General features: G+C 38.7%; 2 protein-coding genes across 2 annotated transcripts in view; one reads left to right on the top strand and one right to left on the bottom strand.

Annotated features, from left to right (window-relative positions):
* FAM196B (family with sequence similarity 196 member B) overlaps positions 1-6267 on the top strand; it is a 30236-nt gene extending 23969 nt beyond the window's left edge. Inside the window, 2 exon segments of the mRNA XM_017825661.1 lie at positions 932-1006; positions 4398-6267. Of these exon segments, the coding sequence (XP_017681150.1) occupies positions 932-1006; positions 4398-4584 (262 nt within the window). The 3' untranslated portion in view covers positions 4585-6267.
* The window catches only part of DOCK2 (dedicator of cytokinesis 2), a 169284-nt gene that overhangs the window by 87551 nt on the left and 57578 nt on the right, over positions 1-24155 (bottom strand). The window contains exons 26-27 of the mRNA XM_017825591.1: positions 18352-18500; positions 12060-12152 (exon numbers count right to left, since the gene is read on the bottom strand). Of these exons, the coding sequence (XP_017681080.1) occupies positions 12060-12152; positions 18352-18500 (242 nt within the window). The remainder of the gene's footprint in view (positions 1-12059; positions 12153-18351; positions 18501-24155) is intronic.

The raw sequence follows: 24155 nt of genomic DNA, 5'->3' as shown, positions 1-24155 counted from the left end.
GTTCTGGATGAGAGACTGCACAAGTTCTAATTACAAATCCAGGTTTCCATTTGAAAAATCTGACCGTAGCAAAGCTTAATTTGCAGGGAAGCACAGTCAGATTATCCAGCAATATTTATAATCCATTTCTGTTGAGTTATCACAGGGTTGAAAAGAAAAATTTGGTGAAATACCTTGAAGTTTGATACTGAGATTCAACGAGAAGCTTCAATCCATCTTGCCAGAATCATCCAGCAGTGACAGTGAACATTCAAAGCTGTATAGATGTATAGATGCACATGGAGAACTTCCACTTTAATTCCAAAACAATCAGGAACTTATTTTGGTACCAACTGTTCTCCCCTAATCCAAACAAAACTTGTTAAATGTGAGTTACTCATCCTTCAGACTAAATGAACCACCAACTTCTAACTGTTTCTAACAGTTGATAAAAAATAGTTTGATAAAAATAATTCAGCTCTGGTTGGTGTTATGTATAAAAATCCCTTTTCTTTTGTTCTCAACACTCCAAATTTATATGCTATGAGCAGCAGAAATCTGACTTGGTTATACTCAAGTAAGGAAACACAGGAAGAGGAAAGACTGGAAAGCATAAGGGTAAAGATCAGACTGATTCACCAAACCCATGAATTTTTAAACACTTTAAAGTGGGTTTGTAAGAAACAGTTGCATGTCTAAGTGTTTTCATAACAAATATTCATGCAAGAACCAACAACCAGAATCCTGAAACAGCCCAAAACAGTGCGAGGTGGGAAAGATGCAAGACAAGAATCGCAGGGTTTGTGTTTTTTAAAGCAACCGTCTAACTTAGAATTTGACACCAGAATTTTTAGTAAGGATGATGGAAGTGGTGAATTTTTGTTCATAAAAGGTTCAGAGACCCGTTGCTGTATCTCTAAACACACTTTACACGAGCTGCTGTCTCTTACAGGCGTAACTTCTACCACACTGGCCAAGACCTGAACAACTGCAGCACCTGCCAGAACACCGCCTGCATCATCTACAGGTACTTCCCTCCTTCCCACAGTTCTGCAGGGGCTGGATCTCCCTCCCACTGAACAACCCAATGTTTTGCTCACAGCCATAAATGCCTCAGCTGTGACTAATCCAGTTTTTAACAGAACACACCAAGTGGTGTGTATGAGGTATTTCTTTTTGTTTCCCAAGCAGAAAACAATTGATATTGGTGTTGGCTGAGAATTCAAATGGAAACTCCCCACTAAGGTTTCACAGCGTTCTTACTTACGCTTTCAAAACCTCTGATGCCATTTCTGAGGATGAAATTCCTCTGTTTGTTGCATTTTTAAAGCTGGGATTTCTGTAACACATTTAAGATCTTGAAAAAGATAAACACTCAGCTCTCCAAGTGCCAGTGAGCTACAGCTACAGTTCACAAAAATTAAACTCCCACACTTTTCACTCCTGTAGCTATCTGTTATTAATTTAAGAGAGTGCAATTTGACTAAAAAAACGTTGCAGCACTGTGTCCTGGAAGCTGTACATGTTTCAAACACTGTGTCTGTAAAAAGACACTGTAAGAGCCTCCAGCTCCCCAACCATCCACCCCAAACCAGCAGGTACAAAGTCTTGGTTGTACTCTGCATGTGGTTTGTCCACTCAGCAAGGGATTTTATAAGGCTTCCTCTAATTTATAAACACTATCTCATCTTTGCAGCCTCAGTTATGAGGCAGAGAAGCCAAATCTTAGGTTACTTGACTGTATTTACAAAAATAAATGGTAAAAGATTTTCTCTTTTAGGTTGAAACCTTTTCCTTTATTACAAAGAACATGACAGACTGTTATCTTTGCCAGTTTGCAAGCAATATAACTAATTTTTTTAAAGGATACAAGGAATAGAAAATACCCACATGGAAGTGTTTTTCACACCACATCTTCTACACGAGCCAAATTTGCTAAAGAATTTAATAAACTGAACATAGCACTGGAACCTGTTGTTCAACACACAACTCAGCCAGGTACTGATGTCCTAAACCTCTGGCAGTGAAATCCCAAAGTAACCAAGACATCACAAATTAAACACCACAACTCCTCTGAATCAAAGCTGTTCATCTTCATAGCCCACTGGGTACCATGGAAGTAACATGACTTATCCAAGAGCAAAGACTGCATCTGTATAAAAAGGAAGATCCAAGACAAAGATTTCCTTTGCTTGGTCATCATCTCTGACCAAACAATCTCTGTGTCTTTGATTGGACTAGACACGAACAGGTCACTCTCTAAAAATTATGTACAAACTACCCTTTACCAGAGGCTGAAGAATAAACCATGATGGTTTTCTCGTGGGTTTAAGTTTCAGTGCAGGGAAGGTCCTGAACAAATGGCACGATTATCCAAAGAAAGGGACAGAGGAAATAAGAAAACACTGATGTGCCTTTTTGATTTCCTGGGCAGTTGGTAATGATAATGGTGCCTGAAGGCTTTGCAGGGCAATGATTAGTAGAACATGTACAGAACACTGGTTTTCTAAAAAGTTTCTAGTTTTGAGAGAGAAACAGGAGACAGCGAGGGAACAACAGTTTTCACTTTACAGAAATGTTCCACAAGATGAGGTTATGAAAAAAGAATTCTGAGTGACTAACATTTGAATTTAGTCAATATTCTAAAAGAAATTATCAGTGTTTGCTCTAGACAAACCCATGTAATTTTTTTATATTTTATGTAGCCTAAAGGTTTGTGCAAGTATTTTTCCCCTAACACAGCATCACTCTTTTCATTAATTGTAGAATCAAATGTCTTATCTTGCTCCCAGTTTTCCTGCTCCTAAAGAACCCAGCTCATCAGTGATGCAGGATGTGGGGTTGCTGTCACTGAACCGTCTTTATCACACACAGTTTAAGCACACCCTGAGTCAAACAATGCACTAATCTCATATAAACCCCAGTGTGGATTACACTGATCAGGAAAGTAATAAAGAGCTTTTCTGCCTAACAGTGACGGTATATTTGGCTTTATTAACTCCCCAGCAGGGATTCCAGACTTGGGATTTTCAATGTAGATCGTGTAACACAAATGTTTGTTAATACTAAACAAATGCAAGCAGCAAACAAAAACAGTTATCTGGGCATCTCACGGGCAGTATTAAATGAAGACTGAATTGACCTCTTGCCTCTGGAGATGATCCCTCCAACATGAAATTAAAAACTCTGAAGAAGGGCAGAAAACAGGACTAGGAGCAGATGCCACCTTTACGCGTGCCAGAAACCCAACATTTACTATTCTTGACTACTGAAAAGTATTAAGTTGCAGCTTTAGCAATAAGCTGATAAAATGCCAGGGACACCGATTTTATATCACTTTCTTCTACCTCTTTTATATTTATTATGTCTTGCTTCTTGTTCAGAGATCCTTCTCCAGCTTTTCTTAATCAGAATAATCCTACTGCTTTCTTTTCACCAGCTGAGTTGTATTATTTCATTAAAACCCCCCAAACACGTGAATTATAAGCCAACAAGCTTCTAGTTAAGCTTAAAGAATTATTTAACAATTTTTATGGATTTCTATATACATAAAAATACTCACAAAAATAGTGTTTGAAATACACATATTTACTAACTTTACAGGTTTCTTCTAATCAGTGCCAAAATCAATTCAGGGCCTGAAGGAACATCCCAAAAAATCCTGAGACTGTGCTTGGATTATGAAAAATACCACCTTTCTACTCTCCCCCTGCCTCCTCAAACCTCCCCAGCAGACACAGCTGATAGAACCCACTCTCCTGGCCAGAAAAGATGCTTGAAATAAAGAAAATACAGTCCTGCTTAATCACTGTCCACGCTGACTCTTTTAACCTTACATTGATTTCTATGCACTCATCTGCTGTTATCTAATTAACATCCTGGCTCTCATTTGACATTAATAATAATTAGGGGTTTCAGTGGAGAAAATGAGTTCTACTTTGCTGTTAACTAACACCACTTATCTCAAAGACTTACATATTGGCTCACTTTCATAGATTTTTGCTCCTAGCCTGTCTCCTAGTGGGGGACATTCACATTTAACAGAGTTAAGTATGTGAGAGTTTTTAATTAATTCCAAGCATGTGACTGTTAGACTATGGTATCAAAACCTGACCTTTGAATAAAATGTATTGAAAGGTCATTCTGGTACATTTTCATTTTTTCTCCCTTAATTTTTCTCCCATTGTTTCGGGCAAAATGCTGGAGTTGTTAAGTCACATAAAGTAAAAGGTTTCCCTTAAAAAAAAATTAGTAAATGAATTTATTGTCAAAGCAGAAACCAAAACACCCTTGTGTTTTCACCATGTTCTGTTATTGAATAATGCCAAGTTATTCTGATGAGATAAACATCCTTTCCAGGTGTTTTTTAAAGAGGGAATTTCTCACTTACTAGCTTAAATCTCTTCATTTTTCCATAGTGTAGAATATGACTTCAGACAACAGGAAGGAAGATTTCACCAGATTTTGAAAACACTGGATAATGCAGAGCAAGATCCAGCTTCAGCTTCCCCTCAGAAGCCACCACCTGATCCTCCAGCTGCAGAGAAAAAGGAGTTAAGGAGGAAAACAAAAAAGATGAAAAGAAAATGCTTCTGGTGGATTTGACTTCCTTTGCCTCCTTTTATATTTCAAGACACCAGAACAGAAAGAGCTCGGGAGCACAGGCCTGAAATGTGCTATTACAAAACCACAAAGGTAAAGAATGTTTAATTAGGGTATCTGAAAAATCAAAATAATTGAATTTAGTTAAATCATCTCACTGAATAAAGGTGCATGAAGATACCATTTTCAAAAGAGAAATTGTTTCTTTCAAAAGGAAGCTCTCTCATTTTTTTTCCCAGGACACTTTCATATGCTTTCTAAAGACCTTTTTTTTCCAACTTTCCAAAAATAGCAAGGTTCAAATCTCTACTTTAAAAAAAAAAAAACAAACATGGTAGATGAAGGTAAGCATGTGACACAGCCTTCATTTCCTCTTTATAAAAAACTTGGACTAAAAGGGAAGAACTTCATTGATCTTTGAAGAAACCACACCACCAAGAACAAATTCAGGGAAACCTATGCTGCTCACACAAGTCCCTCCTCAAAGGAGATAATCATCATTATTTCACGTCCCCACTGAAATATTTTTCTTGCTGTCATTCCTCTAATATTGAACAACAACAAAAAAGGAATTTTGCTTTAAGTTTTACTCTGCCCTTTTATTTGTTCGTTATAAAAAGCCCCCATTCAGAAGTTTCAGCCACTCAAGAGATTTCTCTGGGAAGAAGTTCAGAACCACAAAACAAGAGAAGATTGTGGTAACTCTGGTCTGAAACCCCTACTCAAGCACGGTCAGGTTAAGTGAATTTGAGTTTTGAGTCTCTGCAAAGACAAGAATTCCAAAGTCCTCGGGAGGGGCTGCTCCAGTTTTTATTCCCAACATCCAGTGTGACCCTGGAGCCCGTCACACCTCGCTCGGTCCAAAAGCACCTTCAGGAAGAGCAGGATGGAGAACAGGATGGATAACACAAGACCTCTCTCCTAAATCTTCACCTCTTACAGACTGAACAAACCCAATTTTCACTGCCTCTCTTCCCACACTCCTGCTGCAGCCCACAGGCAGCTTGGCTCTCTGCCTCCAGTAATTTGATGTCTTTCCTCTACCTGGAAGCCTAAAACTGGACACAATCCCTCAGATGTCATCACACAATTGCTGGATAAAGAGGAATGACTATTTTGGCTCCTGTCTTACTGAAGCACCTGCCCAGTCTGTCCTTTTAAGACTGTATCACTATATTAAAATATCCCAAGATGTGGGTTTTTTTGGCCTTAAGATGTAAGTCGATACATGACACAAAATTGGACATAAAAAGAATATTTAATGAGCTTATCTATATTACACAAACAATTGTATATGCTGAAAAGATTTTATCAAGTGTCAGTACAGTGACTTCTTTCCTCCAAAACCGATGGATTTACCAGCCAGCACAGGGAATGCCAATGGAACCCAATTTAGGGCTGATTATACTATTATTTTACCCATGAGAACGTGGTCACCTTTCATATGGGGGGCAAAGGGGAAAAGGTTTCCTGAAGCAAGTTTAGTGGAATGTACTGCAGACCTTTTCTTAGTGACCCTGGTTCAGGGTGTTCCATAGATTAACCCCTGCATCCTATTTTTCTAAGTCATACTGTATTAATTGTGCAATGTTAATTTAAAATGTCTGTACATTTTTTTGTACACTTCTCTGTTCCTTGAATACTTAGGGTTACTTACACATTTGAAAACACATTAAAACCAATTTTGCACAGAAGAATTTTGTCTGGAAGAACTAATTTATTTTTTTTTAATAGAACTAGTCTTTTAGAAGAAAGTATGCAGTATGTCATGGCTTAATTTATCAAAATTTGAGGGGACTGACACTTTTAAAAAACAATTCCATGTTAAGTTCAGTGAGTACATAAATGACAGGCACAAAATTATCATTATTGTAGAGGCTTTTCAGAAGGAAATTAATTTTTACCAGCAAAAAAATGGATTTAGTGAGACAGAAAAGCTCTTCAGTAATAGGTTGTGGGTACAACAAAGGTAAGAATTAAATTATTGCATCAGAACACATCACTATATTACACTCAAGTACTCTATAACTGATATAATGAAGGATTTATTAGTGTCTAAGTTATTCTTGTGTATTAAAACAGCAATTTAAGACTAATATGCTCTGTGGCAAAGGTATAATAATAAGCAGTACCAACAGGTGCAACAGTAGTAAAACCAGAAGTTTTTTTCTGCAGTGAACTGATTTTTAATAATTTATTACATGAATGCAATCTTTTTGTCTTTGTTTTGGTTAATAAGCACAAAAAAATCCTCCTTTTAAGCTATTTGACTTTGGGTTTGCACACATAATGCATGTGATGCCTTCACTGTATCTTCAAAGGGTCCAGATGATTCGATTTAAACAAACCCCAGCACCCTGGTTCACCACAGAGCACCCACCAATTCCTGGGGGCAGGAAAACTCTGCAGGAACAGAGAGATTGGCTTGGGTTTAAGAAAGTGCCACCAAAGGAAGCTGCAAATAAGGCTCTAAGTCTTTCTTACAGCCTGAACAGGCATCAGTGCTCCTGAAAAACTGAACTCCACTGGTATAAATGCTCACAGGATTTATAATTTAATGTCTGAGCGTGCTGGACTTCAGAACCGCGGGTGATTTTTAATCCTTAATCTCTCAGTCAAAATTAGCTTCTGCCTTCCAGATTCTCAAATCGATTGTTTTTCAGCTCCCTCTCCCTCGGGAAAGTCTGGATTAGCCCCACAGGGATATGAAATTCCCTTTGTGCCATCTGCACCCGCAGCAGGAGGGAAGCACTGCAGGGATCCAGGGATTGGACCCTCAGCTCCCGCTGCTGCCGCGGGAGAACAGTCATTTGTCTCTCTGCCTTCAGCTCTCAAACTCACCCCCTCCAAGACATCTGTTTTCCTTGGGAGGGAACATGAAATTCCAGTGCTGCTAAAGCACTCTCCTTCAGGAAGGTTGTCCTGGACTTCTCTATTTCAAGATTTCAGAACAACAAGGGAGATTTTTTTTTTTTTTTTGTCAGCAGGAGCAGCCAGAGTCAAATTCTGAAATATATATCAGATCCAAACTCAGGGGTTATCTAAAATACAGAGCTCCCTCATTCCTTTTCTTGAGGCTCTGATTACCATGAGATGTTTTTATGAGGTTTCAGGAGTCAATTAATAACAAACAACATTTAAATTACAAAGGAAGCAAACAGCTGTTCTTTGGGAAAAGAAAAATTAATTGAAAACTAATAGGCATTTCATGGAATCCCACAATAATTTCACTGAAAATAAAGCAAAAGTGCTGCAGAATTATCCCTACCAAAGAAAAAGCATCATATTTTCACAATCAAACCACACCTACTAAATGCCAGGAGTTATTATCCCCAGTCTGTCACACACAAAAGGCTTTCTCCATAAAACTTTAAAGGGAACATTGGAACAAAAGACTATTTGTCACACTACAAGGTAACAGTGGGGGGGTGTCGTGGATGCATCAGCCAAGATCCATCAGCACAAAGGTAATGCTTGGTTACTGGTTTGTTTAGATTTAACATAAAAATTTGTATATCCTGGCAACAAAATAACTAAAATTTAAGAGCTTCGTAACACTTAATTGGAAGATCTTGGCTGTATAAAAATGTAATGTGTAAGAATTGTTTTCTCTCTTATTGTTCGACATTTTTTAAATAGTTTAAGAATTAATTACCAATTCCCATAAGAAATAAAAAATTACCAGAGACACGTTATGCAATTTATGATGTCAAGGTTGGAAAAGCAATAGAAACTGGGAGATGTTGGAAGATAAGAGAACTGGCTACGAAAACCTTCTGTGATTTACAAAATGACAGTGTAATCCCTAAAACCAGCTCCCAGAATAGGAAAAATCTAGAAATACCCCCAAAAAACCCCATAAGTCAATGAGAAACAAACCACAGCTACCTGATAGCACTTGACTAAAACATATTGTGGGCCTTCTGTAAAATATGTATTTAAATGACAACTAAAACATGCTATTTATAAAACATTGCACAGAACACGAAATATTCCAAAATTACTGTGTTTGAAATTGTTGTTTTATGGAGCCAACCTAACTTTCTTTAAAAATTAAGAATGTGTGGATAAAATACTGATTTCTCTCTCATATAACAGCAGTTCATGTAGGGCTTCTGACAGTTTTTTGCACTACAGCTCTTTTGAAAAAGCCACAATACTCAGTAGTCCTGCCAGCTTAGATACAAACCATCTTCCTAGGGAAATTTATTCTCTAATGAATGTTTTGTATGTATTTAGGCCCTTTAATGTGATGTTATCTTTTGCAATAAAATGAGATGTTTTATTAGGTTTCAGGAGTCAATTAATAATAAAAAAGGTTTAGGTTACAAAGGAGGTGAACAGCTGTTCTTTGGAAAAAGAAAAATGAATGGAAAACTAGCAGGCATTTATGGAATCGTTCTGCAGCTTTTCCAGGTAGAGCAGGGATTTAAATTGAAATACTGAACAAAACATCTGTAGCTTTTAGCTAGGCCACGAGTATATTTGAATATATGGGATTCTCCAGCCCCAGCAGCTCTCCAAAGAGTTCCCCTGGTCGTTATTTCCCCACAGAGAAAGCTCTAGGGTAGCTTTGCTTAACAGAGCACACCGTTTTCTTTTTGGCAAAGTCTTCACGTGCACAACAGTGTATATAAATACTGTTTAAAAACCTCTCTGTGTGGCGTGGCTACACTTATTTCATCGTGCTAAACTGAAACTGTGAGAAGAATGAAGTTTGGAAGTACTAAGGGATTTATGATATTTCTGTTTACCTAATCAAGCCAAGACTGAAAACAAGTGTTGTGTTCTCCGTGCTCTCATGTTTTATGTCTTACTTCCATAATTCCTGCAGGACTTCACTGCATCACAATGACCTTCAACTAAAAGTCTAAATTTCGTAAGATATTCAAGATAAAGCTTGAATAGCCATATTCAGACAGCAAACTCGTCCCTTTTCACAAGTTCAGAAGCACTTCTACAGCTAGAAACAGTCAAGGTTTTATGGATTTTTAAGCGTGAAAACAACCAAGCAGCTGCTAAAACCTTCAAATTCTAAAGCAGCACAATGAAGGCAAGAGTGGCACTTAAGTAAGTCTTCTCTGCAGCAGCTGCAAAGAGCCAAATTACTTTTCCACCACCACCACCTTCTCCTGAAGGGATTATTTACTTCCGAGCCCAACTCTTGCCAGTAATTACATGAACACAGCACAGGCAGTCCCTTCCCTTTGCCTCCAACTGGCACTGGCAGCAAGAAGAGATCAAGGCAACTGGAACCCAAAATCATTTTAATGCCTTCTCTGCCAACAAGAGAGAAGATTGTGAGAAGGACACCTGAATATGAAAATTAACCTGCTTACCCCTGCCAAAAAGTAAAAGCAACCTCAGGAGAACAAAATCCAATAATCTATCCAGTTCCAGGCATTTAAATGTGCAAGGAATTACAGGTCTTGTACATTGGAACCATTGTTTTTATCAGTATAACATAATATTAGCATTGCTTTCCACACTGTTTTCAAATTCTAGAAAATCACACTGCAGAAGATAATAAAAATACTTGCAATATTCACAAAGGTAGTGACAGATTCAAGAATCTAAAGAGTAACCTTCTGTTCTCCTGGAAGTAACAGATTTGTTCCCATTTGAGATCTCTCATACCTGTATAACATCAGCTACATATTCTGACTGTAGCTATTCCACATGTCCCACCTGTACCTGCCAAGTTCATGATACATTCAGCAACTTGAGCTCACCTAAACATTCTGCAGGACACAATTTCTGACTATCTGCTTCATTTTTTAAAAATTAACCATTCAGGCTTTCAGCAAGTTTGACCCTCTCAAGATGTTTTAAAGCAAACCTGAAAATTAACCCAGGGAACTAAAGCCAGTACACAGAGCATGAAAGAAAAACTTATTTTGCCAGTCCTTTCTGAATGCAAAAGACTATTTTGTTCATTACAAACAATTTCTTCATATGTGAAAGGTTTCTCTGTCGAGAGGTGTTGCCTCAGCTGTAGGAAACTCAGTAGTTTATTGGAATTCTGCTGTGAAAAACCTTTAAAATGCCCAAGAAACACACATGCATAGGTGCTTGTGAGCATAATTAGCATCCAGAAAACTGCATTTCAAAAGTCACATTGAATTTGTTCTTTTTAGGTTAAAACAGCTGAAGAAGTTACAGTAGATAAGAGGGCAAAAAAAAAAAAAAGAAACAGATTTTCCAAGCCATTTCAATTTACTGCAAGCAGCTTGTTTCCTAATGGTTTCCTAATGAGAAGGATCTTTTAGGCAGGATCACTTCAGCTCTGTTTTGCTTCTTCCCGTGGTGTTTATGGGACCCAGAAATCCTCCTTAATAGATTGATTAAATCATCCCTGACACTTTCTAGGGATACAGAAAACACTGTAGGCAACTGAAGGGTTCACTGGTCTTCATTCCAAACCATTTGCTGTTGTGACCGTGGATAAATGCCCAAGGGTTCCACACAAACAACAACAGACCAAGCCCTGACAAAGAGCTGCCACAATTCTGTGACTTGCAGATGGACCAGCAGGGAGTTTGAAGCAACCACTAGCAAATATTTCCTTTGAAGAACTCAGTTATTAGGAGACTCATCGTTAGGAGACTCATCGTTAGGAGACTCATCGTTAGGAGACTCATCGTTAGGAGACTCATGCTCTGGCTGGCAATGACCTAAAACTGGTATTTTGGTTTTCCAACAGAAATAACCAGGGAAACACAGCACAGTTCAAAAGACATGCAATGTACCTCGTGGCCAAAGCAATCAAGTCGATGATGCTCGTGGATTTTGCAGAATAATGTAAATTCTTAAAGACAAACCATTAATATACATCTTCCCATCAGCACAGTCTGAAGGGCAAGCTCCAGAATTCCTGACGGAAACAGCTCTCTCACCTTCCCACAAATAGTCTAAATCTGGAGGAGAGCTCAGAAGATGTGCATTTAAATCTAAATAAATTGAAGAATCTGTCCTTGAATGTAACTCTTAAACCATGGAATGTCCCCCAAAAAGTCTCAGGTGTGTGCTCTGTGCCAGCACATCTCCAGGGGTTTTTCCATCTGCCAATTATTTATATAAATTATTTTGAACAGCTTTATGGTTTGTTTTGGGTTGTTTTTTTTTTTAAGTTTTACTCAGACAAGGCCACTTAGGGTTAGTGGAAACACTGTTCTCAATGTATTCAAGTGTGCCCTTTATGTAGATTTGTAAGACATTCTTCTTTTTGCAAATATCAATTAACTTCAGATTTATCATTTGTTCTTTTAAAGAACATACAAATCTCACAACTACACTTCAAAAGACACTACGGTGGCACAGTTGAGTGAAAAAAGAGCAAAGCTTGAGACCTTTTCTTTGAAATTAAAAAACACAAGTTCAGAAACAAGGACTCCAAAAATGCTATATTTACTTTTTTTTTTCAGGATAACTATAAAATGAGCTTCAAAGCATTAGAAACACATTAAAATATTACTCACAATTAAGGGATCTCGCCCCATTGTAATAACAGTTCTGTTCACTGTGCGTAACAACTGCACCATTATTTCTTGAATATGGTGATAAGTTGAAGCCTGTAAATGGAAAAAAAAAAACAAAACAGAGTTTTGGTATTAAAACCACATCTCTTGCAAAAGTAAGAAGAAAGTAAATATTTCCATGTTGACAGTTCAAGTCGTAAGACATAACAACCCTATTGCAAGAGCAGCACTAATTCTTCTTGCTCACACTGCTCCTTAGTTGCAGCCATTTCAGTGGAATTCTCATTCCAAGGGGCACAGTCCAATTTCAGCCTCATCCACCCCACAACTGCTTTTTGTTTCCAGCAGTCACTTCCCATCCCTCGCTCAGGGGACTCGTGTTCCCCCCAGTAAGTGAATAGTCTGTAACTCAACAGCAACACCCTGGTAACAGTTAATTAAAGCAAATTGTCAGCGCCCTCAGGGCAGTCAGGAGCTCAGGAATATTCTTGCAGTCATAAAGGGTATAGTTTTAAAGAATAAAGTCATCTTCCTTTAACCCTGCAGCTCTGGGAGGGCACGAGCTGATCAGGGTCAGCTCTTCAGCCCCACTGCCCAAGTACTGCTCTTGTTGCCTGAAGGACTTTGATTGTTTATTTTAAAACACTGAGCAAATGGGAATAACCTTACCTTCACCAGTTTTACTGCCCTTACTCTGATCACTAGACAGCTGGGGAAACCAGATTGCAACAAAGAAAGAAAAAGTCTAAACAGATTTCTAACAGAAAAAGCTAATTAGCTTGTACCAACAAGGCACCTATTTCATGTCAGGTACAGTTTGGAAAGAACACCACAGTCACAGAAGCCATGGGGAGTTCTTAATGGTTTAGGTGTCTGAGGTCCAATAACACCCCAGGAGAAACTGCTTCTGACTCTTTTTCCTCTGAGACATCCAATGTTTTCTCCCTTTTCTCTCCTGTTCTGATTAACCTGGATCAGGGTTCACACTTGGCAACAGGGACCTTCCTCACATCTGGCAGTTTATTTACTATTACATTTAGTCCTGTTGTGTCCTCTGACTGTAACACACAAAAGCTTAAATGATTTCTCTGCTGTCACAGCATTTCAGAAGTCATTATATTCTATAAATGAACAAAGTATTCGCAGAATAATTTGTGATTGGTGTTTTCTTCCTTAAAGTTTCAGTTTCTCTGGTACAGTCCCAGATTTATAACAAGACTACACCTGACAGTGGCTGCACAGCAGACACATTTGTTGTTGTTGTTCTTACAATATTATTTACCACTAGAATTAATATATATATATCAACAGACAAAACTTATAAACTCTGTAGCAGTGCTTTGCACAGGGAATTAATTTGTTCATTAGTTTCCTTTTTTTTTTTTTTAGATTCAGAGATGAGGGGCCATATAATTTAACTTCACTTGCACATTTCAGTATGTGCTACACCATTATTAGTAACAGTTCAGGCCATCACATAATGGGTTTGAACATTTAGCCGTGACTCCATTATTAAAGAGGAGCTCTGCTCTGAATTCACACACAGCACATAACACACCTCTCCTGCAAGACTATTAGATATGCTCAAGCATGGAAAGGTTATTTTCTGCTAGACCTTTGAATTTTCAGAGAAACATTAGCAAATGAATTAAAACGGTTCCTTTATGAAACTGAGACTCCCTTTCTTCTTGAAAATCTAAGAAACAATTAGGCATTCAATACTGACACTCCTAAATTAACAAGAAGTATTTTCACACGTTGTCTATACACAGGATTTCAGCTTTTATCCTCCAGTTTCTAGCTTCAGAGCAAAGTCTAACAACCCACTGCAACATCTCCTTTCTTAGATCATGTTTCTCTTCACAAGGATGACATGGGAAAACCCACCATCAATTGGCTTCAGCTCATTTGAAGAAACATAACTTTTTTTGCAGAAGTTAATTAACAACTTGTACCATATATGAATGCTCCCTTGGAAAACAGGAATTGTGCTATTCCATTTGATGAAGTATGGCCTTCAAAAATGTGTGCTTGTCTTCCCTGATATTTGCTGGGTGACCAAGGCAGGGAACAATCAGAGCTCACACATGTCAGCAGTGGGGAGTGTTCTCCCAGAGCTCAACCACCTGCAGGCTCATTGTTGGGGTGGGTGGCACACAGAGATCAGTTAACAGAAAACCCAATCCAAATCAAATTTCACTCTTCTTTAAAAATATGTGTGCAGGGTAACAGCTATTGCTTGGTTTAGCTTTCATCTTCTGTTTAAGATTCTAACAGGGCTGGGACAAAAGCAAGAGCAATTCCCTTGTCTCAGAGTCAAGCATGCACTTCAGATCCCGATGGAATGCTCTTTTGTTTGGATGGGGCACACAGGGAGTACCTGAACAGCTCCTTTGGAACTGCAATATTACACAACCTGTACTTGAGACACCTCTTCAGTGTATTCATTTCAGCTCTCCCAGCTGTGTCCTCTCCCAAACTCTTGCCCAGCTCTACCCTCCTCCCTGCATGGGGCAGAGGGAGAAACAGAGAAAGCCTTGACACTGCTCAGCAGTAATTAAAACTTTAATTGCTCCATCATCAACACTGTTTTGGTCACAAGTCTAAAACACAGCACTGTGTGGGCTGCCACAGAGGAAAATAACTGCATACAGAGCAGACTCTATAACTCTATAGAGACAGTGTGTTCACTCCCTGGTGCACCCAGTTCTATGACTTCATATTCCCTCTCTGACATATGTACAAATAAAGGCACATGTAAAAGGATAATGATTTTTTTCAATCATAATTCATAATCATGCATCGATCTGACTGAAGAGTGACTGCAGAAGATCTTAAGGTAACAGGCCCTAAAAGAACATGCAGGTTTTCCCTGACTACATTCCTTTGAAATTCTCTTTTGCTAAAGTTTTAAGATCTGCCATAAGTCAGGCAAATGCTTTAAAAAATTCTGTACAATTCTAAAAGGCTTCCAGGCTTGTTTGCTTGTTTGCTAAACAGCTTAAAATGCAATTGCTGCCAGTTACTGACTCGGTGCACAGAACAGGAGAAGGTTCTTCATCTCTCTTGCACTTACAGTCTCAACCAAGATTTGACTTTAGATTCCAAGAGAAAGCATTTACCATTACATTTCATTGTGTAAGCACTATAAATAAGAACTTGTTCTGATACACTAAGTATTAAGCCATAGGAGGTATGTCAGATTAGAGGCAAAGTCACCTTTTGAAGGACTGTCAGATTGTACATGTCAAAGCTGTAAAGAGGGAAAAGGGAACAGGTTTTAACTAAAACAGAAAGAAAAAGTCACTGATTTCACCCTGACTTTCATCAATGACTTAATTGCAGTTCTGATTTAACTATTTTACAGGTGCTTGAAGCACAATCTCAAGCTACAAAGTTAATTTCAGACACGATTCAGTCAAAACAATGCCATCTATATCCAAAAGTTGTTTGCTGTAGAGGAAATTTAAAATCAAACGTAATATCTCACTGAGATGACTGTCTATTCATATAAATAAAGTCCTTAACATAAAGCAATGTTTTTAACAACATCCTTGCTACCTGCAGAACCAACAGCCAGGCAGCAGCTGAGGAAAACAGTGTTTGAACACAAGAGTCTGATGGTTCACAAGTTCCCACTTGCCAAAGGATGTGAGGCAAAACAGCAGAGCAGAGCTGGTAACATGAAAAAAATCTCTTTTTCTTTGATAAAGGAAATGCACTCTTCAAAAAGTCTGTGAGAGCTTCAAAGATCATCTCAGAGTATAAATTTTGATCACATGGAACACAAAACAGCTACTGCTGCTTCTTCCCTGTCCTTTGTGAACGTTCTATTTCTGGTGATTTTCACCAAATATATCAAACCCAAAAGTATCAAAGTTAAGTAGACAAAAAGTTTTAAATGCTGATCCAAAATCAGATTTCCCTACTGAGATTGAAATAGCAGAAGAAGGACAAGATGTTGCTGTTATCAATATTGTAAAGTGATTCTGCTGCTAAAGCCTGAAGTTTCCTCCCCCAGCAGGTCAAATCATTCATTTTCCTAGAAAGAGGTTGAGAGCTACAGGAAATGAGCTGTTGAATAGAAAATTGCCTTCATCTCAAGGTTGAAGTGCAATCCCATATGAAAAAAATCTGGTTAATTGCCAAAGCAATTCTCTCTATCTAGATCACACTGAAAAAAGGCATTCTGAAGGAAACTGCCTAAACAATAACCTGACCATAAAATGAACCTTTTCCATTTGCCTACAGGTCACGAAGTATAGCCTTAAAACAAGATTTCTCACTTCAGCTGGAAAGTTACACTCCAGAGAAATCTGCCCTGGCTCTCAGGGACACATGACTGTGTGATGTCTCATATTGCTGTACTGAAGGTGTTCCCTCCTTTTGCTCTTTTTTTCCTCCTTCAGATATGTCATCTCCAAAGCAGATTTTTAGTACTGAAGGAGGATCAGCATTTAGCTAAAAAATGAGACCGTGGCCCAGAGATTCTCTGTCGAGGAAGGGGAAAAAAACTGCTGGTGAGAGTCACACATTCCCTGTTGTAGTTACAAACCCACTCTTACATATGAAGACGTGTACTTCAATATATTCTAAAATCCATATTGTCTCTGATCAGCAGCTGTACTGCCAGAAGGCATGACAGGGTGTGCTCTTTTTGCAACAGAAGCATCTGGTTCTTTTGTTGATGTCCCAGCTATTCTGTGATGTTTCTGATACTCAGGAATGTGATGCCTGCAGAGGGTTTGGCATATCCTGGTACCACTGTTGGATTTAGAATCCATCCAAGGGACTTCTCTCCTTGAATCAGAAATCCATCAGTATTTACTGCAAACACAAAGAGCTGGTAACTGCCACCAGTTCCCATCTCACAGGGAACCTCCAGTTTACCTTCTTTAAAAGACACTATTGAACTATTTGAACAAATGTCAATATATTTGGGTTTTTCTAAATGCATGTGTTTTAACTTCTCAGCCATTCCTCTGCTGTTCTGCCCAATGTTCTCACTCACACCAACATGAGCTACAAACCCATACTGTCAGTAGGCCCTCATGAGCCTTTGACATGTTATTGTAGACAGCAACTGCTAAGTTTGAAAATAAACTTAATTTATGTGGTACATATGTAGAAAGTATTACACCATCTTGCTTTGTGACTGTGTTTTGCCTTTTGAAGGATACAGTAACAAAACCTGTTGCTTTACATTACAGCCTTAGGAGCTGATAACTTCGATTTTTGCCCTGTCATGTTTCCAGCATTTCTCTGAAGAACTCCATTGCAAATTCAAATGTTCTTTATATATTCAAATGTTCTTTATAAATTCAAATGCTCTTTAATGCCTCTTTAGTACCATCTTGTATTGATCCCTTCTCAAGTGCTTACATCTAAAACAATGAGGAAAATAGTTCATGATACACATGGAAAGATTTCCCTGTGCAAACAGATGAAAGTAAGAAAATGGCTGTAATGATTTCATTACTAGGAAATGACCCAAGAATCCACAGTGAAAAACTTCTAAAATGACAACTTGACTTTATCCAGAGTCTGCAAATTTTGAACACGTGTATCAGAAAAGTATAGTTGAGAAAAAATCAGCAGGTATTCACAGGAGAAATTACAACTTTCTTAATGTAATTAATTGTTAGGTTTTCTCAGAATAAATTCCTCAGATTACTGAGAAACTTCCTTGAATAACCTGCTGCTCATTAAAAAGTGAGGGACTGAAAAATCAATTCAATATTCTCTGAAATGAGAAAAAAGTAACAACCCAGATCACAATTTCTGCAGTGTCCCAAAATTTCGGGAGCCTGAGAAAGAAACTACAGGCTCCAAGTGTAATATAGCAAAAAATAATCTGTTTTACCCAGACAGTGATGGAAGTTGAAACCACACCTGCAACATCTATACAGGGAAAAGCCTTTGTTTCAGAGACTACAAGGGTTTTTTCTAAAAGAAACACAATGAAATTTGAAGTTGATTCTGAATAATTAGAATAATCATAGAATCATCAAATAGTTTGGGTTGGAGGGGACCTTGAAAGGTCACCTGATCCAGCCCTCTGTGATGAGCAGGGACGTCTTCAACTCCATCGTGTTGCTCAGATTTCAGTACTTCACCTTTCAAACCTCAACCGCCCTTTAATTTTAAGTTTATGAAAAATAGGAGGAAAGTTCAATTTGCCACTGACTCGTATTAAAAATTTAAATGAGATTAATCATCATCAATAATTTACCACCTAATCAGCTCAGGCTTACTACAGACTTGGGCCACCTCCATCACCATCAATACTCACAGGGTCCTGACAGCTCAGAACCTCCAGGATGCTGTTGAGTAATTCAACACAGTGCTTCTTCTCTTGGACCTGGAGCTGCTGATCATCCTTCTGTTCCAGTAATTCCTTCAGCTCTTTTGTGATCACAGGGAGCAGGATGTCCCTGCATTCTGAAAGAAAGCAAATTACCTTAAGAACAAACATAAATCAAACACTACTTGCAAGCAAAACCTCCTCCAAACAGCGAAACTCAATGTGCTTTAACAACTACAGTCCCTTCCAATTGTGGATTTTCCAGTTGTGCCTCAGGAATACTCCTAAATTTGAGTGATATTTTCTTAAGTCAACAGTATGTCTCATATATCAAACCCACAACTTCCTGATAAAGATACTTTGTTTCAGTTAAATTCTGAAGGCTGTTCAGCTTATCTCGAACACTTGGGGGCAAATTATTCACTTACACCCAAAGCACCTGCAAATAAGCTGTGCTTAAGTAGTGACAGGATTTTAATGCAAGAAAAATACTAATTATTCTTTCTGAAAACAAGGCTCAAACAGCAACAGAACTTGTGTGTCCATCATCTTGAAACACATCTTCTAAAGGCACATAGAAGAATGCAGACAAGGAAAAGACTCTAATGAAAGGCCCACCAGGCCTGTGAGAGCAAAAGCTGTGCATACATTCATTCTTATTTAAATTTAAGGAAGCTGACAAATATTAATTCACGTTCCAATATCACATATACATTGACTTTTAAAGATAGAGACACTTACAGAAATAACTTTAATGAAGGCAATGTCTGTCTAGGAATAAAATACAGCAGATTTCTGTTCTAATTTCGTTGATACATGTCACTGAGTGATTTAGTATTAACTTGTTTGTACAGTGCTATATAATTACAGAGAGCACAGCACAACAGTGTGAATAATGCTGAGTAGATGCTTCAAAGACTTGTTATATTTATGAAAAAATAACCTGGGTATAAAACAGAGCTAAATATGGTTTCAAAAGCTCCACCTCAGAGTAATATTTGTTTAGAACTCCAGAAGCATTCCCATCACAGTCAGGGAGCTGAAGGTCTTATGGATTTCTCCCCAACCAATTCCTTAGTGCTAAAAATTCTTGTCTGTCTGTCTCAGGGAAAATAATTACATCACCAATTGGATACTATTTTGTATCAATACCACACGTCACAGTTTCTGAAAAAATAATAGGACAAAACCAGAAAGCCTCTTAATTACTGCAAATCTTTTTTTAAGGAATGATTTAGAGCACCTCTACCTGGACATAGAGTGATAGTTGATAAGTGCAGCGTGAGAGGTGGTGAAACTGTATCCAATGTGATTTAAAACAAGCCAGGGGCTCAGAATCCCCCCAAAATAAGGGTGCTGGTACAGGAAGAGAGGAGGGTAAGAAAGAAAGGAAAAGAATGGAAAGTAGATTATAAATGTCTGAATTTTGCAGATGAAGCAACAGAAGCTGTCCTTGCAGATTATTCTTATTTCAAGTAACAGCTCCAAGTCACAGGAACCAGAAGCTTTTAATCACAGCTAAGGAGCAGCATCATTCCTCGCCTCAGAAATTATCTGTACTCTTGGTAATGATTTCTACAGCATTATTCCAAGCTACAAGAGAAATCTTATTCAATGACTAAATTACAAACTCACTTGTAAAGCAGCAGCTAAAGAACACATATCAACACAAGACCTGCTTGAAGAGCAGCATAAAAATGAATTTCACACAGCTTACAGTTCCTTTATGTGACTATTCCTGCACAGACACTTCCTGCACTTAATGCAGCCCACAGATACCCCTCTGATTCTTTCTTGATTTGCTCACATGAACCACTTCTAACAACTAATTGTAAAGGCAATAATTGCAGCGCTATTTGCTCGTTGAGCAAAAACTAAACCAAAGAAACATCAGTAACAATGAAAGTTAGATACAATACCTTAAAAACTTGCTGAAATGTGATAGCACTTCTTTTAATAAAGGGTTTGCATACTCAGTCAACAAATAAGTACAAGTTGTACATTAGATAATTACCTCCCTGCTTTTGAAAAAGCGAGAAACAAACTTTAATTCTATTTTCACTGCAGTCTGTGGAAACTGTCCTTCACAGTCAAGGGTTATTCAGGGGGGGAAACAGTTCCTAGTATGATCACTTCAGGATTCATTCATCAAGATTCCGGCCACTCCAAAACCACTTAAGATACAGTAAGATATATTTTGGATATAACATGTGCTAAGCAAATTCCATTTCATGGTTGTTATGAGAAAGACCATAAGTGTCTCGGTCTGTTACTGAAAGATGGCCCACACTTAACACATTTTAAAGTTGGATGGAAAAAAAAGATGGACTCACAATCCAAACAAGCAGTTCAGGCTGGATGTAAAGAAAAACCTCTTTCTTACAAGGACATTCGAGCTGCAGAACTAACAGGTTGCACAATGTCTATATTTGAGAGGTTTTCAAGACCCAACTGGAGCAACCTGGTCTGACCAGAAGCAGAACATAGTAACCAGCTACTCATAGCAAGTGCCATGACACAGCTAGAAATTTAAAGGAGACTGTGAGATTTTGAATCTCTGGATAATGAATAGTGACTGTCAGAATGCTGGGAACAAAGATACCTCTGTATATGTAAATCAGAACATCTTTAGGGCTTGTCATTTTTTTATCCATAGGATCCAACATCAAGGTTTACTGTATCAGAAGAGATGATACCAAACTCATTACTCTAAAGACAGATAGGAGAAACCTGTTTCTTATAATCTTAATCTATAGCACTTGCACAGCATCACTAGAGAGGCATAAAAACTGTTTCACATGTATTAAACCTGTATGAAAATACACCTGTATGAAAAACCACGATTTCTCTTCTCTGACACCCCCATCTCTGTGTTCCTTTCCAGATTCCCTGACTGTGTGCAAGACATGCTGAAGGAATGATTTATCACAGCCTAAGCCCCCATCTTTCCTGTAGCACTGTGGATTCAGTGCACTAACCAAACAAACCTGTCTGCAGTTATACCTACGTCTACTACATATGGTAACATTTTATGTCACAAATTCTCTGCTCTAAACCTGCTGTGAATAAACTACACTTTTTATAAGGCTGCAAAACTATTACTCCAACAATCTGCAGCAGACACAGTAACAGCTACACATAAATCCAACGTGAAGAATCCAACACACTCAACCTTTGACTAATCTGCAGTGATATGTAGGAATACAGATTCCAAACCAAGAGCACGTCAGAAATTCAGCTGGCAACTCTTTTCCCGTGGCTACCGTTCTTAAAAACAGTGCCCTTGAACACATTTCCACTTCAAAAAAACATCAGTAGGGTGTGCTGTGCTAACAGCAAAGTTCAAAGTCACATCAAATTATGTGACATCTCAGCCGCTCTTCACCTCTCCCAAAGAGGATGGAATGTTATATGCACTTAACCAGTTTCACATCTGCCAGGATAAACATACTTACTGCTCTCACTCCTCCAAAATAATATCCAGCTCAATTTTCAAGCTGTTAAGATGTCCCTTTGAACTCTCTGACAGCTAGCAAATATAAAAATTCCCTTTGGATAGCTTTTAAAGTTACAGGAAGCAATTGGATAATAAAACCCTCTACTTAACGAGCTTTATTTCAAAGGCAAAGGAAGAGAGTAGACTGAGCAAAGTCACTGATCAAGAGAAATCCTGTATTTTAGCTACAGTCCATTTTAAACTTATACTCATATGGAAAATAAAAAATGAGGTTCTCAAGGTAGGTATTCTGGGTATATTAATCACTAAATTCCACCTGACTTCACATGCCAGTGACACTCACTTGATCAATAATCAGGAAGCAGAGAAGAGATCACGAGTTACAAGTTGTGCTGGACACACCTTAAAGAGGAGTGGGAGAAAACTTCACTGAATTTAAAACTGCTCCATACCAGGGTTCAGAGGCCACTTAAAACTTGCTACCAAAATACAAAATACCAAATGCCTGCTGTTGTCTATAACTTATTAACCCCCCCCAAACACACATCTTGGTGAAAGAATTAAGTCCTTGATATAATTTGTCTTCTGCATAAAACTATTCCACACTTCTTAAACATGAGGAGAGCTGGGCTTCTTGCACAGACCAAATTTTCCCATTGTGCAGAGAGAACAGCTGAGGCAGAAGGTACAATTGATTTCCTCCAGTTTTAAGAGCTAATTGCTCTGCGAGCTTCAGTACTCCCAGTTGTACGTGGCAATACAAATTAAAATTTGATCCATATTGGATACATACAGAATCTATTAAAAGGACTTTAACACATGCAGCTGGTCAATTATTTACAGTGCATTTTCAGATGTGAACAATGTTGAAGTATCGAGCTACATGGAAATTCAGAGGTTGTTTAACTAGCCTTAGCTTGTTAACCTGCCATTGATATTAATATGATAAAGATCAACATATTTTAGTAATCAAATTTTGCTTTTTTAATATTAAATTGTTTGGTTAAAAACAAGGTTATATGACTATTTTGTGACTGGCTGCTAGGTAAACTCAGCTTGTTAGGTAACACAGGAGAATTACTTAATTTTGTAATGTACTTCTAGGACACCTCATAAATAGAACACAAAAATTAACTAGGTTTTATAAGATCCCTGCCAGTTAAAGTCATCCCATGTGAGGATGCAATAATTCCAAGAGGTTCTGAAGAACATACAGAATCAACGCAACTGAAAAAGACCAGTATTTATAGCAGAATCTATATTATGTATATATATATTTATAGCAGTATTTATAGTATGAATATATACATATACACACCAGTATTAAGCTCTGGCCTAAGCCTGCAGGTGGACTAGAGCAAACATAAATCTGTAGTCATGCCTTTGCACCTTTGAAACTTCAGCTAAAAGCTATCTCAATAGCACATTATACAAAATATGAAATCCTTCTATCATACTGGGACAAAAAAAATGCTTATTGAATCAGTACATAAATTCCAGATTATAATACTAAGGTGTCATTGCACGAGTTAAGCAAGCAGAACGAGCAAAGTGCTTATTTGGCCATCAGCAATACACTGGGTTGGAAAAAGAGAAACACAGGAAAATCACGGAAGTCAAAGTAAAATTTCCTGTTGCGGTATTTGATGATCTGGACTCATCACTGAATGCACCCTCAGCAAGCCTGCAGGCAACACTAAATTGGGCAGGAATGCTGACCTGCCTGAGGGCAGGAAGGCTCTGCAGAGGGCTCTGGACAGGCTGGATTGATGGGCTGGGGTCAACTAGAAGAGGCTCATTAAGGTGAAGTGCCGGGTCCTGAGCTCCAGGCTTGGGGCAGTGTCTGGAAAACTGCCAGGCACAAAAAGGGCTTGGGAGTGCTGGTGACAGCAGCTGGACATGGGCCAGGTGGGCAAGGAGGCAAATGGCCCCTGGCTGGGGTCAGGAACTGTGTGGCAGCAGGAGCAGGGCAGTGACTGTCCCCCCGTGCTGGCACTGCTGAGGTACCTCCAGTGCTGCTGGGACCAGTTCTGGGCCCCTCACTAGAGAAAGGACACTGAGGGGCTGGAGTGTGGCCAGAGAAGGGAACGGAGCTGGGAAAGGGGCTGGAGCACAAGTGTGATGGGGAGCAGCTGAGGGAGCTGATGGGGCTCAGCCTGGACAAAAGGAGGCTCAGAGGGGACCTTCTCACCCACTTCAACTCCCTGCCAGGCTGCAGAGAGGGGCTGTTGCTCCCTTCTCTCAAGTAGCAATCAATGAGACAAGCAGAAGCTGTCTCAGGGGTTTTCAGGCACTGGAACAGGCTGCCCAGGGCAGTGATGGAATCACCATTCCC

This window comes from Lepidothrix coronata, unplaced genomic scaffold, assembly GCF_001604755.1.
Source record: "Lepidothrix coronata isolate B3197 unplaced genomic scaffold, Lepidothrix_coronata-1.0 Scaffold121, whole genome shotgun sequence".
Taxonomy (NCBI): Eukaryota; Metazoa; Chordata; class Aves; order Passeriformes; family Pipridae; genus Lepidothrix; species Lepidothrix coronata.
The sequence above is the reverse complement of the archived record's forward strand: the minus strand, read 5'-3'. Positions and strand labels throughout refer to the sequence as shown.